Source organism: Enoplosus armatus, chromosome 10, assembly GCF_043641665.1.
Source record: "Enoplosus armatus isolate fEnoArm2 chromosome 10, fEnoArm2.hap1, whole genome shotgun sequence".
Lineage (NCBI taxonomy): Eukaryota > Metazoa > Chordata > Actinopteri > Centrarchiformes > Enoplosidae > Enoplosus > Enoplosus armatus.
This window is the reverse complement of record NC_092189.1, coordinates 16588954-16608366: the sequence shown is the minus strand read 5'-3', so window position 1 is coordinate 16608366 and position 19413 is coordinate 16588954. Positions and strand designations below refer to the sequence as shown.

Below are 19413 nucleotides of genomic sequence, written 5' to 3'. Positions count from 1 at the left end.
AGGGAATACTGATACAAGGGGCAGGGTAAAAAGGAGAGAAAATGCAATAAGCTGCTGATCAGGCACCTGAGTCCCACAAAATAATATAAATAAAACAAAGACAAATAAATGCTTAAGTGTTTTTTAAAGCTCAATTTTCTTTGTTTTTTTTAATTAAAAAGAAACCTAAAAGGTCCCAGACTTTCTTTAAAATTAAAATTGAAAATGATAAGCACTAATTATACTGTGCAAATTATTTCATTAGAGTTGTACATATTTTATTAAAAGTACAGGTTTGGGTAGAATAGTTAGAGTGGTCTGTGTATGAATTGGGGAATATGCATGCTCTGTGGACTTGGTCCAGTCTTATTACGTCAATGATATTCACCTCACAATGCTAATATGCTTCCAGTTTCATCAGATAATTTTAATGACTGCCTTATTACCTGAAACCACATGATTTCTCCACTTACACCCACTGCACTCAATAAAACCGCACAGTGGGCCATTCTCCTCCCCTGTATGGGCACTCGATAAGTTCAGGTTAAAGATAAGCACTCTAAATCATTAACACAATGTATCAGTTAGGCTTTTGACAATATACTACAATCTAGAGATACATACTGTACCACATTGTTTAGAATTACTGTTTCAGTAGATTAAATGTTTGTTAACATTCACAAATCCTGAAATTATTTTTTAAACCTGTCCCAATTTACCTTCTCTTTATTACATATTACTAATATTAGTTAGCAGATGAAATCAGCATACCAGAGATACACTTTTTGTGTGGTAATGACAGTTTGGGGTATAACAATAAACAAATTAAAATTTAAAATCCATGAAATTAAATTGTGATTACCCAACGTGAGCAAATGATTGATCTTCATCTAATGAAAATGTGTGTGTGTGTTGGTGTGTGAGGGTATGCCTCTGACTGCCTGTAATTGTTTCAGTTCACTATTGCCTAAATCTGCGTGCGTGCGTGTGTGTGTGTGTGTGTGTGTGTGTGTGTGTGTGTGTGTGTGTGTGTGTGTACTCACACGTGTTTGCATGTGCACATGTGTGTGCATGTCCAACTGCAGGCTGTTTATAGCACGGATATTATCAGTATGAGTACACAGAGGTGGGTTGTGCTAATTAGTTTTCCCAGCATGCCATTCGAACAGCATGGCAATCACGGTGGGGAATGAATATGGAACAAGTTCTCTATGCACTGATGTGGAGACTCCGGCTTCTGTGTTTGAACACATGCACACACATACTTGGCAAACACAATGCAGTACTTTCATTCAAACTTTCCTGCCTCACCGTTTTATTCTCATGGGTGTTGTGGCATTTTATGTGTGTGTCTTTAATTGGATGCGAACGTATGTTAGGTCTCGTCATAATGCATTTTTATTTAATCTCCTCCTCATGTACTGTGCCTCTTTCCCTCACAGAGGGGTCACTGGAGATGGACTGAACAGTTAACTGACACCTATTACATGTGCTGTACATGTAGTTCCTTATTAGCTTGGTGGCCATGTACTGTACCCCTAAGGGCACATAAATAGACTTTGTACATCTTAGATTTGTTTGCCACCATGGTTGTTGTCATCATGTAGACACAGCTAGATTCCGTTGTGCACTAAAAACAAGTTAGGCAAATAAACCATGTTAAATGTTTTTAAATGTATTTTCACATTTAAAGTAAAAACTAAGTAGCATCGCTCCCGGTTTTATGTATGTACAAATCTTTTTTGGGCATTTTTGCCTTTATTTTGAAAGTGTAGCGACAGACAGGAAACATGAGGATCTCTTGTTGTTGTCTGGGTTAATCAATTAATTCCTTTTCTTTTTTTCTTCTTCTTTTTAGCTCAGAGACACTAAATCCATCAGTCAGAATACAACACTTCTTCATTTCCTGGCTGAGAAGTGTGAAGAGAACCACGATGCAATTTTGAGTTTTCCAGAGGAACTGGACCATGTGGATAGTGCCAGCAAAGGTATGTCTTTCTGTCTTTATGTTTTGAGACCATCGCATATCATAGTACCCAGATGTCCATTATAAATGTTTAAGTGCCAACATCATCTGGTAATGACTACAGTCTGGAGAAGGCTAAGGTCTGTCCTACGATGGGCGATGCAACTGCCAAAAGATACATCCATAAATGCATCGCAATTTTGAGCCTGTACTATATTCATTGATTTATTTTACTTTACTTTCAACACATTTACACCCTTTACTTATCTATTTCATCCCTTGACGATAGCTAGCACTCTCTCTTTGTGATGAGAATAGAGTTGTTTGTCTGACCACACTGTCATTCAGCCTGTCAATAAACTAATTCCACTCTAATTCTATTCTCAAGCATTTGGTGGAATCCCTGCAGGCTTATTTACTTTGTTAGTCTCGTAATTGGTTATTTAATCTAATTCAACTAATTATGCACTTGACTGAGGCTGCCAGCCATTGTGTAGTCTTCATGCGCTGTATATATTTAGATATACTATATGCGCAAATTTGAATTATATCAACTTTGTCATTTCATGAAAATGAGTTATTCAAGGAGATGCCAGTTAATTGACTGGGGCTGTAACTAAATGTCTCCTGCACAAAACCCTCAGGAACTATTTAAGGAGTAGGGATGCCAACAGTTTACTCTGGGCACACCATGCTTCTCTTGTTTTGTTGATCATCACGTACAATGGGGTTTCAATGGGATACTGTAACAGTGAAGGAAACGTCCTGTTTACAACACACCTACATGTCTGCTGAGTTCAATTACAGGAAGGGTTACCATACTTAAGTAGGTCAGTGATCTTATTAAAAAAAATCTGCACCATTTCAAATCTTCTCACCTTCATGTTTAAGCTAGGCAAATGAGAAAAGCTGAAATCTCTGCTGACAAGCCCCTACAAACCAATTTTATTAGATTTACTTTGAGGCACAAAGAAACATACTGATCAGAGGCCATGCACTGTCTTTGAAAGGCTTTCACTGCCTGTAGAACAGTAGAGCATCCCTGAATTATTTACACTATCTCTGGATTCTCGACAAGCTTTTGGTCTCCTTTCAGGTAAACTGGCTAAAGAAAATGAAATAAAGCTGCTTTTTCACCTTAATACACTGTACACTCAGTGTACATGAAGTCAAAAACTATCTATGCACGATGGCCTCCTCTAATGTCTGTGTTTTTTCATTCAGCATTTTCTATTCAACATTAGTCTGTAACCTCAACCCCCTCTTCCCTTGTTTTCAGTTACATTTCTGATGTGACTTGAATGACTTGACTTGATTTTTTTTTATTTTTCAATCAAACCAGTTTTCTCTTTCAAAGAGTGTAATAAATACTACCTTTTTATTATTTATTTAGAAACCGATTATCTGCTGCCATGGAAACAGCCACTCTTCCTGGGCTTCATATTAAAAAATATACACTAAAATCAATGTTTACACAACACAATGAAATTACATCTAAACCAAAAACATCACATTCAAGACATAAAGCAGAACAGGTGACAATGAAACCTTCATCTTCTCATTGGTGAAGGAATGAAAATAAATCCCCATTTGTGCTTTCTTTGGTAATAACTGTCATGTGAACAAACCTGTGTAAAGCCTGTCGCCCAAGCATGTGGTTTCTGATTGTTGATTGTCAGGGGGTTGAGGGGGAGGTGTTGACTTAAAGGGACGCTGGCAGTGATGTGGGGCATTCAAATGTAATCAAATGCCCATCTACAATGGCTGGAAGTTGTACAATTAATGTACCTCATTGATAAGTGCAATCAGGCCTGGATAATTTCGGTAGGAAATCATAATTTCCCCTGTCTTGATTGGCTGCTTCAGACTTTCTCTCCTCCAGTGCACAACTTCTCTAAGAAATGGGATTGCCACCTAGCTATCATCTGGACATAGTTTTCATTTAATCACTTTCACCACAATTTAAAAAGAGTTTTCCAGCAGGCCTATAAATATTTAAATGAAGGGTGATTACTAGTTATTATTAATTGCATCATTGATTATTCCATTTGTTGTCTAGTGGCCTTCTACAGTATTTAGTGATAGTGGCTACAGGTATCAGTAAAGCCTGTTATAGTTCATTTAGTCTCAATGAATGCAGCTATATGAATGCACCTTAGTACAGTTTGTATCTGTTCGTTTTACATTTGTCACTGGGAAGTTTGTCTGCAGTGATATAACAATAATTTATGCTTGACTAAAATGGTGCTAATATTTTCTTACTGTTTAACTTAACTGTGCAGCGTGGAGTAACCAAAAGTTATCCTGATTGTATATCTTGTATATCAAAAAATGTATGTGTATGTAATATTAGTAAAAAGAAGTAGATTTTGGTATTCATTACATTTTTAGCAGCTCTAAATGTCCTTACATCCAATTGAAATGTTGGCCTATTGTCTAAAGATATTTATTTTCTTTTACTTGACATTTAGAAATTCAACTCGTTATTAAGTTAGCTGATTTTAACCTGTGCTCATGTTTTTATCAAACTTTTACATATTATTACGACTGCACCATGTCTGATCAGTGTTATTTTGCTCTATATAATTACAGGCTCAAATGTTTCAAAATTATATTCCCCCATTCCCCCATTTTTATACCATACTGAACTAGAAGATGCTTGAAAGCCATCCTCCAGCATCAGTACAGTCATGAAATCACAAAATGAGAATGACTTGTTTAGTAGATGTGAACTTTGCTCTACCAAGATCACTTGCCTGCGATCGACCCGTCCTTTGTTGCAGTGCTGACTGAGTTTTAGGTTTTCAGCTAAAAATGATAGAAAAAAAAAAAAGAAAATATGTAGGTAAACATTTTAGTAATTATCCTGGATCTATTGTCCTGTAACACTCCTGTATTGTAAGTCGCTATGGACAAATCATCTTCCAAATGAATGTAATGTAATGAGGTCCTGCTCAGTAAATATAGAGCAGTGCTTTGCCTTTGCTTTCTTTGATCTGGTCTTCTCGGCACTGACAATTCCTTCCCATCTTAATTACCACTGTGATTATTTTTTGCTGCACATATAGCAACACCATTGTTGCCATTGACAAAAGACCTCTTTGACTGCAGATGTATGACTCCTGTATTGCAGATTCTTTGATCGTTGGTATAATACAAATGTATCCCAATGTAAAGATCTTCATCTATATTTGGATGCAGTTCAGACCCACAAGCAATTTCAAAAATTCTAATATATGTCCATTATTAAAATAACCTACAGTGTCTTTACATGTAGGCAACTGTGCAGCCTCTGTGAAGGTATATGGTCTCTGAGCACTTTCTCATTTAATATTGGGGGAAAAAACAAAAGAAAAAAAAAACTAACAAACCCAGTACCAGCAGTAAGATGCAATCCCTTTAAGTTAAGTTTAAACATACTCTCGTATGGGAAAGTTAGATCATCTGTTCAACAGGTGTTATTCTCCAGACAGAAAAGCTAGTGCAAAAATGGTTGGTCTGTCTTGCCCTTCAGTCAGTGAAAGTGAACACAATGCTGCTCTTTTTTTTTAAAGTCATTACAACCTGAAGAACACACAAGGACAAGATCTTGACAGTATTTTTCACTAGCATCTACAATAGCACTTTTCTCCAGAAAGTGAAGAGCTACCAAAGAGACACTATTGTCATTCAGGAACTCAGAATCATTTTAAAGGAAATAGAGCTTGGTGAGAGGTATATCACATGCAGCTTATTGAATGACAAGTGTTGTCACAGTACAATCTTTAACCTTGATACTGAGTACTTTATTAAGTTTAGTCTTGACACCAATGCAACCAGTTTTTACCATTGTTAAGATAAGAAATGAAAACATCCGACCGTGTTCCAAATCAACTTGTATCTCTTTGAAAACGCTATGGTTTAATAAAAATATAAAAATAGTAGTAATAATATATGGTGTAATGCTGGATTAATGGTGTTACTGGTTAATAGTTCTAAATGGCAGCTGAAAGTTTGAAACAGCATATTTCCACATTTCTTTGGTAATTTCTAGGTTTATAATGAACACCTAGTCCCTTGCATAGGAGAAACAAATAAGTTATCAAGTATGATACATATTGGCCTTTAAAGACATCAGTGTTGTTGACTGAACGATCCTTTGCCAAATTTAACCTGCCCTCCCTTATGAGACTAATTCTGCTTTTATCATTGGGTTTGTATCCAAACTACTACCATATTTCACTGTGAGCTCTCTGTCTCTCTGTCTGAGCAGAGGATTGGTAGCCTCTCCTGCCACCGTGTCCTCTTGGATCTCTACTGATAAATCACTCTGAGGGATGACAGATTTGAAAGAGGTCTGGGTAGCTCAAAGGGGGCTCAGGCCTCCTCATTGAAAATGCTTTTTTTTTCTCATCCCCTTCCCCCCAAAATGCGTGCTAGTCACACCTAGCAGCACACCGTCACCACTGCCAACTACAGTTTTGTAAAGACATACAGCACGTCCTTCATTTGTGCATTTCTGTAGTTATAGATTATTTTAGTGGCACAGGGAAGCTATCTTCACAATCCTGGTTAATGTTACCACTGCCATTATTTTTGATGCATTTTTGTGTTATTATCAGTGTTCCATACAACCCTGATCCACTGTATTATTTATTAATTTACTCCTTTGATTTATCCTTCACTGGGCTCAGGTTTAACATTGCTGCTGGTATTCCTGGTGTACCAAACTGGTGTGAAATACCCCATTGACATTCGAAAGGAGATTCACTGCTTATTTCTCTCTACACTCTGATAGCTCATTACTGCTCATTACTGTGTTTGGCTGATACAGCGTACTGCATGTATCATATACTGATTGCTTATCTTTTCCCTTATTTTGCTGCTTCAGTCAACATTCGTTTTGATGTGCAGTATGTTTTTAGTTTATTTCACTGAAAATTCACTTGACATGAGTCTTAGCCATAGGTGCTCTATCAATGGCTCATGTGAGCTAGTTTAGTATGAGTGCTATGGTGATGGATGGTGATGGCAAGCAGGTATTCTTCAATATAGAGTTGAAGTATTCTCTTCGTATTTTTGTACTTCTCTTCGTATTTTTGTACTTCTCTTCTTACATATATATATATATATATATATATATATATATATATATATATATATACTATTGGATATTGAAACTATAATCACTTAAAATGTAGCCATCGAATCGACTATTTTCATACCCCTGACCTCATCTTAATAACGGCGGCAAAGCCTTGAGAGAAGTGTCATTGGCCAATTTGCCTTGTTAAATCCCCTCCAGAGATGAATATGTGGGGCCTGACAATGGGAACTAAGTCTGTGTGGTGATTCCACTCAATCAGTGGTGCACTGACAATCTGTCTTGACAATCCGGGAAAAGAGGAAATATGACACAAATGTTCTCATAAATCTATTTAGTATAAGGCATAGCCAAGGGCAAAGTACTTTGGAGCCTGTGAGAGAGAAAATGGAGAATGGGGAGAAAAAAAAGAAAAGATGAACTCTGAGGATATTAATACCGCTGTGAATATATCTATTATCCACATTCATTTCAAGGCACTGCAGCATAATAAAGCAGTGCCCATTTCCCATTTAAACTCCTAGCGGTACTTGGCTCTGTATTACGTAGACAAAATGCCTTTCTGGATGGGGTGTAACACAGAATGGATCATTTGTCTTTTGGTTTCAATGGAGTTGCAGGGTATCATGGGGTTGAGAAGTTATTCCCTCAAGCCAGTCCAGAGAGGGTATCTTACTAAAGTCAGCTGCAAAAGCTTAAGGGGGAATGGACATAATTCAAGCCAAAAACCTAAATACTAATGCAACGGTGCACAAATATTTGTTTTTCACAGAAGACATGGTTTTGTCTTTGAAAGAAACTCAACACGTACATGTGAAGTTGATACTTTGCATTGGAGGAAGTACTCATTCACTTCACAGCTGATATTTGTTGACTCAGAATTTAAAAAATAATTGTTGACGGAAGAGAAACATTATCAGGTTTAAAAATGTTTAGGCACATTACATGGTGCACACGGGTGTGTACCACTCTGTAATGTTCATGTTTTATGTGTCTTAATATAATGTTAAACATAAATTATTAATTATATTTATAATAGTTATGATTATGTAAAGGCAACAATGTTTAAACTACTCTTGAATTCAAATACCAATCCCCAAAATCCTACTAAAAGGATTAGTAAAGATATGCACATTGATGTTTGAGAAACTGTGCAAAGGCTTTAAGTTAAATGCAGTGCTGCCTCTTTGACCTAAATTACCATTCAGTGTCAGAGTGTCATCTGCTTGCTTGGCAACCTTCCTGATTTTCCCAGAGGACTTTTCTGAACTCTTTCCTAGTGACACTCATGGTGCCATATTTCACAATTTTCCCCCAAATGTTGATCAAAATCTAAAATACAGCATATTCGTTTACTAGTTTGGTCAAATAGACAAACACACACACACAAAAAGTCTTCTAATCAGCAAAATGTGCACATAAAATATGTAGGGCCCTATTGCAACGATCTAAAGCGCATGGCACAAGTGCATTTAGGGCGTGTCCTACTCCCCTTTTGCTAGTTAAACGGCACATAATCTGGGTGCAGTGCAAGGCGCAAGGTGCAAAGGGGTTGTATTTAGTTCCTCAGTTATTCATAGGTGTGACTATTTTGGGGGTAACATGAATTAAACCAATCAGAGTGTCATCTCCCATTTCCTTTAAAGCCAGTTGCACCTGCCAATATTTAACTAACAAGGAGGAGGAGAGCTGCTGCGTGTCCCTGTAAGTGTAACATGCGATGGTTAAATTGTGCCGGGACTGTCCGGGGCTCAGGTCTCAGGTTTTCTCGGTCTTAATAATTCGATCAATAAAACATGTTTTCTTCGTAGCTGTAGAGATCGTAGGCCTAAATGAGGTGATGTAAGAACTCGTGAACATCAGAGCTTCTGTGCTGAAACTTTTGTCAGAGTGAGTAGTGAGTAGCAGTAGGCTTTATGTTGTTCCCATCCTTCATCCCCTCATGAGAATGTCAGGTATTCTGCTGTGTGATGCCACTGGGGCACATATGGGGTTCTGTGTGCTATTACGCATGGCACAGTGGCTGGACATGGAGCCCTTAATGTTTCATCCTGTGAAGTGGGCATGTGTTTGTGCTTGTGGTAATCTATTTGTGGAATGTGTTAATTGCAATGAAATGATGCCTGTCATTTGATTATGTAAAGTTTCTCATAGTAACCGTACTATTTTTTTCTTAACCAGAACCTTTCACATTGGACAGTTAATTTGATTCAATTTGTGTATGTCATGTAATGCTTATTAGAGCTTTACTGTACAATGTATGTTGAAAGATTAGTATGACACTTCCTTTATTTTTTACTCAATCAAATTGCATAGCCTAATAGTTGTTCCCCTTCATAGTGAACATCTAGACATGAACATTATGTTTTGTCTACATCAGTTGCCATTTATGAAATGGAACGCCTGGTTCTGTGGCTTAATCCATTTCCGTGTTTGAGGCTTTGATGAGGCTTTTGCCAATTACAGGAGGCAGACACTCCTCTGAGGAAGTGAGCTGTGTATATCACCCGTGTCCCCTGACCTCCACCAGTGTTACCTTTGATTTGCCAGTGTGCAGTAACACACTTTTTGTCATCAATTTTGATATCTGGCCACTTATTTTTAATTTCAGTAATGGTTCAGCTCCCTGAATTAGCAGCTTTCATTACTGCTGTGATATGCAGCCACTTGAAAAATTGGGAGTGTCACAACGATGACTACCAATAACACCAACAACAGACCATCTCAACCTTTCGAAGAAAAAAGAAATCTATTTCACACTCAGTGAAGTTTCCCATCGTAGATTTGTAGTCAAACTTTTCCATTCTCCCTTACAGGTAATTGAATGACAATCTGATTTAGGTGCATATTAATATTCACAATGTGAATTTCATTTAATCGTGGGAGTTAATAGGGTGTGGTATGAGGCTCACAAATGTGCTGCATTTCAACTTTATTGAAATTTAGAATGTGGGCAATTGCATATATGTAAACGTAAAGATTTTCCAAATGGAGATGCTTCCTAAAGGTCTGCTGTTTTCATCTTTTGTTGTACATGTAAAGTAGCCACAAGATCATGGCTATGTGAATTATGAACAAGACAAAAACCTGCTCCTGAGTGCACATGAGTTCAGAAGTTAGTGGAGATTGAACCAGATCGCACACCCAAGACAACAGTGGAGTGGCTTTGTCTCTGTATGTACTTGAGAGTCACAGCCAAAGCCTGGATTTGAACCCCTTTGAAAATCTGTGGAGAGACCTGAAGATTGCAGCTCACTAGTGCTTTCCATCCAGTCTGACTGAGATTAAGAGGGTCCGCAAGGGAGAAGGAGAGAAAAAGCCTAAATACAAGAAGACTTGGAACTACAGTCACTCTTTCAAATCTCCCACAACACTGAAGAAACAAAAAGCATCTCTAAGTTAGAAGCAACACAGACTAGCCAAATCAGTCAGATGGTTGAACTAACTTATATCTAATATCACTTTTTTGGCAAACATGATAAAGTTTTTAATCTCCTGACTCTGTCTCTTCCCCAAGTTTTAAACTCTTAATTTTCAAAAAAACCCAAAAAAGGAATGTGAGCATTGTTATCAATGCTGAATCAGTGGGAGTAGATAAGATTCATACAGACAGTGAAATGTGGTTTATTTAGGATAACAACTTCTGAATACTGCTTTACTGATTCGGCATGTTTGTTGTAGAATCAGATAAATTTTACAGGTAAATGCATTTTTCTGTTGTGTTCAATTATGCCATGTTTTTGGTTTGGTCCAGTCACAAACGTTTTAAGTGTTGGTTTAATTGTGGGTTTGTTTACATTTGAGTGCCCTGCTTATGCTAGGTCCGCACCTTTCCATCTATCATTTGGTGTGTTTTAGTGCTTAAGCACCAAGCAAACTCCTCAGAAGCTTTTTTTGTTTCAGGACTTATCATTTATACATCAAAGGAATTTGGCAAAGGGTACCTGTATTATTGAAGGCACAGTCTTCAGTAATACACAAACAATGACAGTCTTTGGAGCCCTGAGACCCAGACTTCCAGTTGACTTGACTGGACATTTTGTGCACTGCTGCAAATGCATATTTACATGATTAGAGGGTTTTTAAAACATAACAAACCAAAGCCAGGATTAATTTCTTTCTTTGCAGGTTTTGACTATCAACCTCTCACCAACACATCATTTCATGGAAGGCAAAAAAAAGAAGATAAAAGTGTAAAGGCTGACACACTGGCAGAATTTAACGTTTCCATAGCTTGCTGCATCACAAGTACTGAAATCACATCTTTATATTAAAAACATCTGCCTGCCACTATAACATCAAGTACACACAACCATTAGTCAACTTAATGCTGTCACCGTGACTAGAAATGGAGACAATTTCCTCACCGGTTGTTTAAGGTATACTCATCCCTGGACCCTGAAAGTGATAGAGCAGGATCAGCGAGGCCAGCAGTTTAAATGGACAGTCTGTCATGAAGAATATTAGGAACAGGAAACAGACCTGTCTGGCTGCACCAGCTCAGGATGAGTGATGAGCTCTAGAGAGTTTTCTTTTTTCTTTTTTTTTCTCTTTACTCACTTCATGGTGGATGAGTAGTTCATTGTGAGACCAAAACAACTATTCTCACTCTTTCTTTTTTTTTCCCTCTCTGTCCATCTCTCTTTCCCTGCACCTCTGATTTCGTATATCACCACTTTGGCCAGCCAGTATGAATGTAGACAGAGATAGACACATGCAGTCCAGGCCAGCAGCCCTGCTTAGCATCAGGCTCCAGTCCGTGACAGCAGATTTCAATGAGAGCTGACAATGGGACCAGGAATGAGAATAATGCTGTTTGCCAGCCTAGAAATTCAGTCTGTCACAGTGGACCATTTCCCATGCTGGGAGTGTTCCATGAGCTGAGGTGAACAAGGAAGCTCCATTTCAAATGCAACTCTGTTTTTCTGCACTAACTCATAACTAGAACCAGTCCACAGCTGTAGATTAGAATAATTGTAGTAGATTTTATCAGTAGCTGATCCACAAACTGGCCTCTATAACAGTTCACATGGGTAGCCTGAATTTAAACGATGTCATATGTACTCAGATCTTTCAAACACTGCCAAGTATAAAGTCCTGTTTAATGACATACAGTGATTGAACTCAGAACCTAGAAGAAGCAAATCCCAAGGGACCAAAAGCAGCTAGCCAGTGTGCATCTGCAGTAGAGGGAATGTCACCTGGTGCACCAGGGGCTCAGGGGGGAGCAGCGTTGTTTACTTTTAAAGTCATAATCAATCAATCAATCAATCAATCAATCAAACTTAATTTATATAGCACATCAAATTCAAGTCCAAGTGCTGAACATGAAAAGAGTTAAAAAGAAAAATGATTAAAATCAACAAACAGTTAAAGTGCAAATCGAAATAAACACACACCAGATAAAAGCCAGGCTAAAAGGTGTGTTTTAAGTTTTCTTTTAAAGATATCCACACTGCTCCCCTTAGGTCCTCCGGCTGGCCTTTCACAGGCTGAGGCCATATTGGCTAAAAGTGGCCTCACCGGGGGTTTTGGACCAGGCTTTAGGAACAACCGAGAGACAACTACCAGAGGACCAGAGGGGTCTAGTGGGTGTCTACTGCATGTTAAATTCATATCAGACAAGTAACAATGACTGATCCAGTCTCCTTTTAAAATGCACATGGCCATCTGATCATTGAGATATCCAGGGTTTGATAACTTTCAAAGTGCTGCTCATGCCACAGAGACCCACATGCTTTCATGTTTCCCTGTTATGAGAAAACTATACCATTGGACAGCAATTCTCTAGCAACAGGCAGATCTTGTTTTTGTCAAATATACCCACACTGGTTTTTCAAGACTAGTTACACAATATTGTACAGTATTCCCTCATCTACAATATAAGTTACAACCTGGATTTCCCATTTTGATCATTTAAATCGTATGTTTAATTACACATTTGTTTGAATACATTTTTTTTTTTTTATTTAACTGAATACTCCACTGAAAATATCAAATATATATCTATCAAAAAACGTATCACAACATTCATATAAACTTCTCAAACCACTCATACAGCAAAATCTCCTTCTCTGCCTTTGATCAGTATCAGTCGTAGAATTTGCAAAATGCACCACTGCCTGCAAAGGAGGCAATAGCATGACACAGAAACATTGTGCTTTGCTGCTAACCACCATATCAAATGCATTGTTAGTCATGTCTGCTTGTTTTCCCCAGAAATGTTAATGATGTGTTGATAGACAAGATGTTTTTACATTTTAATCAGACTGCTTTTGCAACTGTATATTTATGACAAATAGGTACCATGGTACTGTAATCCTCAGTGTTTCAGATCTCTTGTGATCAGCTGAGCACATAATCACAATGCTTGACATGCATTGATAAGTTTGTAACATGAGGTGTGGCAGATACAATGCTTTTTACCTGTCATACCAATTGTTGAGTAACAAACCTGCTGTATTCTTGAACTGTAGCACTCACTGACGGGACGTTTTTACTAAACATTAGGGAATTTTAAAGTTGTTGTCATGGAGAAACGTGTGATAGCATGTCTGTCAGGCGATAAGTAAGATAATGATGAGGATTGTTGTACAAATGAGCAGGAAATTGAGTTTTCTCTGAAGTGATCCCTGCACCCTACAGATAAGGCCCTGCTGAGGCGTTACAATAACAGTGCAGGGATTTGTAATATTGACTGACTGAAAGAGCATAATCTACAGTACAATATGCTGTGTTGTGTTGTGTGCTTGTGTGATGGTTAAGTGCTGAGATCTATATTAAAAAGGCAAAGCTTACTAAATAGGTATCATACTATTGTTAAATGATCATTTTAGCATTAGTTAAGTTCCTCCACAGACCATTTTCATTATATTATTATTTATTTTCAAATCCATCAATCATGGGATATGAAATGTAATCGTTTGGCTTTGTCTGACTTAAAATTCACAGAGAGGACCAAAGACTGAAAAACTAGAAAAAAACTGACAAACATTATAATTTTCTTAAAATTTCATGCCTCCATCATGATCCAAATTTAATCTGATAAAATACATTTATTTTTTTTATTTCACATCAGTCAAGATCCAAATGTTATCTTATAATAACCTAATGATAATAACTTTATTTTTATAGCAGAAAGTTCCACAAATTACCTTGCAAAACAGGCTAATGTCAAATAAGACAGCACAGTGTTAATAAAATTACATAAAAGTAATAAGAACTGTAAAGTTAATGAAGCAAAAGCGTGGGGGGAGCACTAAGAAGTTCACCCAAAACTTGACTGAATTTATAAATGGTTGTTGTTTTTCTTTTACGACATTTGGGTATAGTGTGGTGAAAACTCCAAAGTCAAGGCTGGAGCCCCAGTATTGACTATGTAGGAGAGAAGTAAAATATTTAAATCACTACTGAGTTTGCGTGACCCTTTTACTGCCTTGAAAGTGAAGGCTTAATGCTCTTGTCTCAGCATCCTGTAGGCAGAAATGTGCTTTAAGTGTCTCTCAAAGATTAGGCATGGTGTGTCTATGTGTTGGTGTTGCAGTACATTTGGGTGTTATCCTCTTATGGTATTATTCTCTCAAGAGCAAGGCCACCTGCACAACTAATTGCTAGCAACAGAAGCAGACATGTTTGCTATGTTTGAACAAATGGCAACATTTTTGGTTATCTGTCAGATATGAACGGAGAAATGTTCTCTTAAACCTTCGCATACATTTCTCATGGTTGTATGTGTTATACAACTTTAACCAGCAGAAAGGAGAGTTTAGAGGTCTTATCTATTGTGCCAATCATAGCTCTGTTTATCATTGTTGTTCTACACACACAAATCCCACCATGCCATGGCGAAACACACACATCACACCAAACATGCTATTTACCCAGAAAGGCAACAGATCATTTACCGACTAGGTGGTCATTGCGGTAAAGTGCATCTGTTTTTCTCCCCATTCCTTCCCACACTCTCTGCCTCTATTGACCACTGCTTGAGAAAACGTGTCTCTGGCTCAAATGCTGTCATAAGAATCTGTGCAGCTTTCGCCAACCCCTGCGCGTCAGTGGGGATGGGAATTGATTTTGGATACCAAATTGGGTCATTTTTTATCATAGGCTGTCATCAATATATAATTTAAAAGCACGGCTTGAAGCGAGCATTGCAGGGCTGCTCAGAGTTTTACTAGGCTCGGGGGAGTAGGCTCCCCTGTGCCCCTTTCAGTTAATGCATGCCACTATGTGTGAAGATTCCACCGTCACTCGTGATTTATACCCCCCAGAGGAGCAAAGACATAGCAGTACATAGGCATTCACTGCCAGTATTGCAACATTTATATGGCACTCTTAGGTTTTTGCTGGGTCTGCCAAGACCATGCTCATCTGTATCTCTCATGAAAACCATCTTACAGGTATTAGTTCTCAACATGCCACACTTTCCTTTTCTTACCATTTCATGAAATAATGATCTTATGAATTTCAAAGTAATCACATCTACATTGTTGTGAACCAGTGTATAAATCTTTGCACCTACAGGAGTGTCATGCTGTCTCTCTCAGGTGTTTACAGTGACGTGGCTCAGTGTTCTGGGGGAGGTTAGGTGAGACTGAGGCAAAGATTCAGTGTAACAAAAGCTTCTGGTACCTCACCTGTTTTACTCATCTCAAATATATGACGAAAACAGGTACCTTTGTTTAGTATACACAAGCCAAACCCACCTTCACATTAGAAACTGCTTCCTTTGTGTAGTACAGACCATATTGTTTTTGTTTGCCTTCATGATGTAAATCATGCTGATCTCTAATTTTGTCCTCAGGGTTTATGGAATGACTTTAATTTAGCAGCCAGCCCTTTATTTCCAAAATAAATCTAACAGGTCCTGACTATGACCTTTCTCTTACATGTTGATGATTTGCATTTTCCACCTTCTTTTTTCTCCAGCCCTGTGATATGGAGTCACACTGTGTGATCCATATTCAAATATTATTTAAATCAGTTGCACTACATTTGCATGTGAAATTGAGGATTTGAAGCCAGGTCGCCTGCATACTGATCAGAGGGACAACCTTCATTGGAGTGAGGGTTGATATTGCAAATAAATGGGACAGGGTATTAATAATGGTCATGAAAGGAGTGTTCTATATTGCGCACTTCCATAAAAGAGTGTTTTTCCTTCCATGTAATGAATCTGATATCACTCTCAACCCTTTTGCTTTCAGCTCAGGAAATGATTATACTCTCTTTAAATAGAGAGACCCAGCCGTGGTGTCACTTTTTAGAACAAAATTACCCACAAGATGGCGGCTCCTTTACACTCCAAGAAACCTTTTATATTTGCAGACGGGACAAAAAAACATAAATAAATAAATGCCAGAAATTCTTACTCTGCTTCTACAGTTAATCTTCAACAGAAACAATTTAGTGATAGCTTGCTAACGTTAGCTTGCAACATTATCAGAACCATGGAGTAACGTGTTGGCCCCAGTGTTGTGAAGTAAGTACTTTGCGCTGGATTTCAATATATGGTCAGGTTTACCTTCTTGTTAACAATAATTTCCTTATTAATGTGTTGCTATATGATTACTATATAGGGGCACAACTGGGGACTTGCAGTTGCAGTTTTGCTAACACTGTTCTGTTAAGTTTTGTGTGTATTTGTCTTAATTTCATAACCTAACCTCAACATGCAGCAAAGTCAGAGGCTGAATTTGAATTTGATTTGAAAATTTTAAGCCATCTTGACACGCTACTGATCATTTGTGTTTTTTTTTTTTTTATTTAAATTTATTTATAGATTTCAAAATTGATAATAGTTATGTTCTTCTTCTGTGACTTTAATTAAGATGGTGTGCCAGGAAAAATATACATGCCTGTTTGATTCAGGTCTCTTGGTGTCACTACTTTTTCTTTCGTTTGCCTTGACATGACATACCAGCTGAGGCCTGCTCCTTACAGAAAGGTCTGTTTTTATTCCACCAACTGAAGCAGAGGTAAGGAGGGACAGAATCGATTGTTGCGGGCCAAATTGAACCTGTGTCGAGCTGCAGGCAGCCACGAGATAAAGCCTCTGACGCTGTCCGCTGTGTTTATCATCAGGTGGCCTTTTCTGTGTGTGCTATGCTGCGATTTTGATGTGTTAAGTCATAATAGGGGAGCCACCATTCTTTGGAGGGGCTGCCAATAAAATCGCAGACAGAGGGGATTATGTTTCATGTCAGCCCATTATTGTTTCCAGCTTCCCCTGTACACTTTTTTTTTCACCTGGAGAGGTCTCGATTTTTTCTGCTTTCTATCGTGCTTTGCTTTGGTCCAGTTTTTGTTCCCATTCAAGAGACAAAGATTTCAATGTTTGCATTTTGTTTCATTGTGAACCTCCACTCATCCACTGAAGTCTCCCTGTCATTGTGCCGACCATGACTTGCTTGCAGTTGAGAGGCCTGAGTCAGGCAAATAGATATTATTTCCCCTTAATATGGGAAAGCTTGGTTTAATCATTTGTAGACACAAACATTTGTCTGCTCATTGGACCCTGCACACCCAGCAGTACAAGGAAACTCCTGTTCTTTTTAACAAATTGACTTGTGCGTTTTAGTGAAACACAAATAGTTAGAGGTAACTGCCACCATACAGCTAATCAGCTCAGACCTGCCACCATGTCATTCCACTAGCCAGTTGCTAGATGGAATTAATTTGTACCCAAATAATAATCATATTTTAAGACTAGAGTGCAACCCAAGCCAGCAATTGTTCATCTTTTTTTGACCAGTACACTCTAACCGAAAGACATGTTCCAGACATATATTGACTGTCAGTTTCACCAATTTTATCACATGTTGTGGATATGCCTTAGGCATCTGGTATTATTGAGGACACAGCAGCAAAATTGTTTTATTGCTACTGACTGTTATGGCGTTTTAATTAGTATCAAAACCTGCGCACATAAAACTGGCCACATGCAAGGAGGGTAGACATCAGCCACTGTCTATTCCTTCCCCGCCTCCATAGTCTTATAAGTCAACTTGGCGAGCGAGCGAGTGTTGAGCACTTGCGAGCGCATAGAGTAAGCGCTCGTCACAGCCCCGGGACCACATTTGTGCACGCAGGGCAGAAATGCTCCCTAGCGAGGATGCTATTTTGCTCGCAGATACTGTTCTGTACGGTTAAATCACATGCACACACCTGGTGTATGTGCACAGGTTTTGAGACTTCTTAAACGCCATACTACGTCCTCTGCCAAGCCTTCTCCCTCCACCAACAGAGATAATTTGCCACTGTGAGTGTAAAACCTTGGCAGAGGATGCTCACACAGTGTGTTTGGTCTGCCTTGGATTTATATATGACCCTTGCTTGTGGTTTAGTCTTGAGAATCTCTGTTCCAGGATACCCTGTCTTACTAAGGCCTCATGTATACTCAGTGGAGTGTGCTATCTCTGTTACACTAGTCGTTATTTTGGATGACCAGCTGAATACTGCCCACCTGTTCTCAGAGAAGGTGGGCAATAGCCTCATAGCATCATCAGGCTGGCCATTAGCAGGAAATGACAATGACTCCAGTAATTTTATGGGCACATTTAAAGCTTTCTTCTTTGAGGAAGACAATGATAATCCCCTCTTTCCGCCCTTGGGCTATTTTTCAGAGCTGACTTAATCAAGTGCAGAAAAGACACATACCAGTGCTGCTCAAGCATGCAGCATATATCTCCGGGATGTGTTTAGATTCTGGCTATCCCTTGGCCCACTGTACTGACATACACTCCCACCCTTTGGTTTAAGGGAAAAAAGAGTACCCAAAGCTAAACTTCCCTCTCTTCTTTCAGACATGCTTAGAGGAGAATATTCACTTCTGAGAGTAACTACTTGCAGCTACCAGCCGTATCCAGAGAGAGTGAATTTTTAACTGTGTGGATAAGAAGCTGGATGGACATTACCCCATTACATGTCCCCAGTCACGCCCTTGGTTGTCTGTCAGGTTTTATGGCTTCCTCTTGTCCCACTTTATATTCAAGTGCTGACCACCTGCAGTTTACAATGACAGAAAAAAGCCACACACTGCACATGTATTCGTGACCACAAATGGAAGAGCCCTCAAGGCGTAATAACAGTGTAATTTTCCCTTCTGTCCATATTTTCCTAAATGAAAAGCCTAAATCCTTCAGTGATAATGTTCCACAGTCAGAGGCTTCGGCTTCAGGTTTGCCTACTTCACCACGCCCTTTTTGAAGTCGATGGGCTGTGCTTCTTTTGTCGTTGCTGTCCTTAACAGAGACTCTTATAATCATCAGCCTACAAGGGCCACACAGGTAGTTGTCAAAATAAGCCTGTTCAGCATGGCGATTAGAGAGCCTACTTTACCACTCTCCTTGTGTAAAGTGAGGGAGAGTTGTACAAAGGCATA

The 19413-nt window shown here is 38.6% G+C and overlaps 1 protein-coding gene across 1 annotated transcript in view; it reads left to right on the top strand.

Moving 5' to 3' along the window:
- The window catches only part of diaph2 (diaphanous-related formin 2), a 347338-nt gene that overhangs the window by 217356 nt on the left and 110569 nt on the right, over positions 1–19413 (top strand). Inside the window, exon 24 of the mRNA XM_070913036.1 lies at positions 1838–1967. Within this exon, the coding sequence (XP_070769137.1) occupies positions 1838–1967 (130 nt within the window). The remainder of the gene's footprint in view (positions 1–1837; positions 1968–19413) is intronic.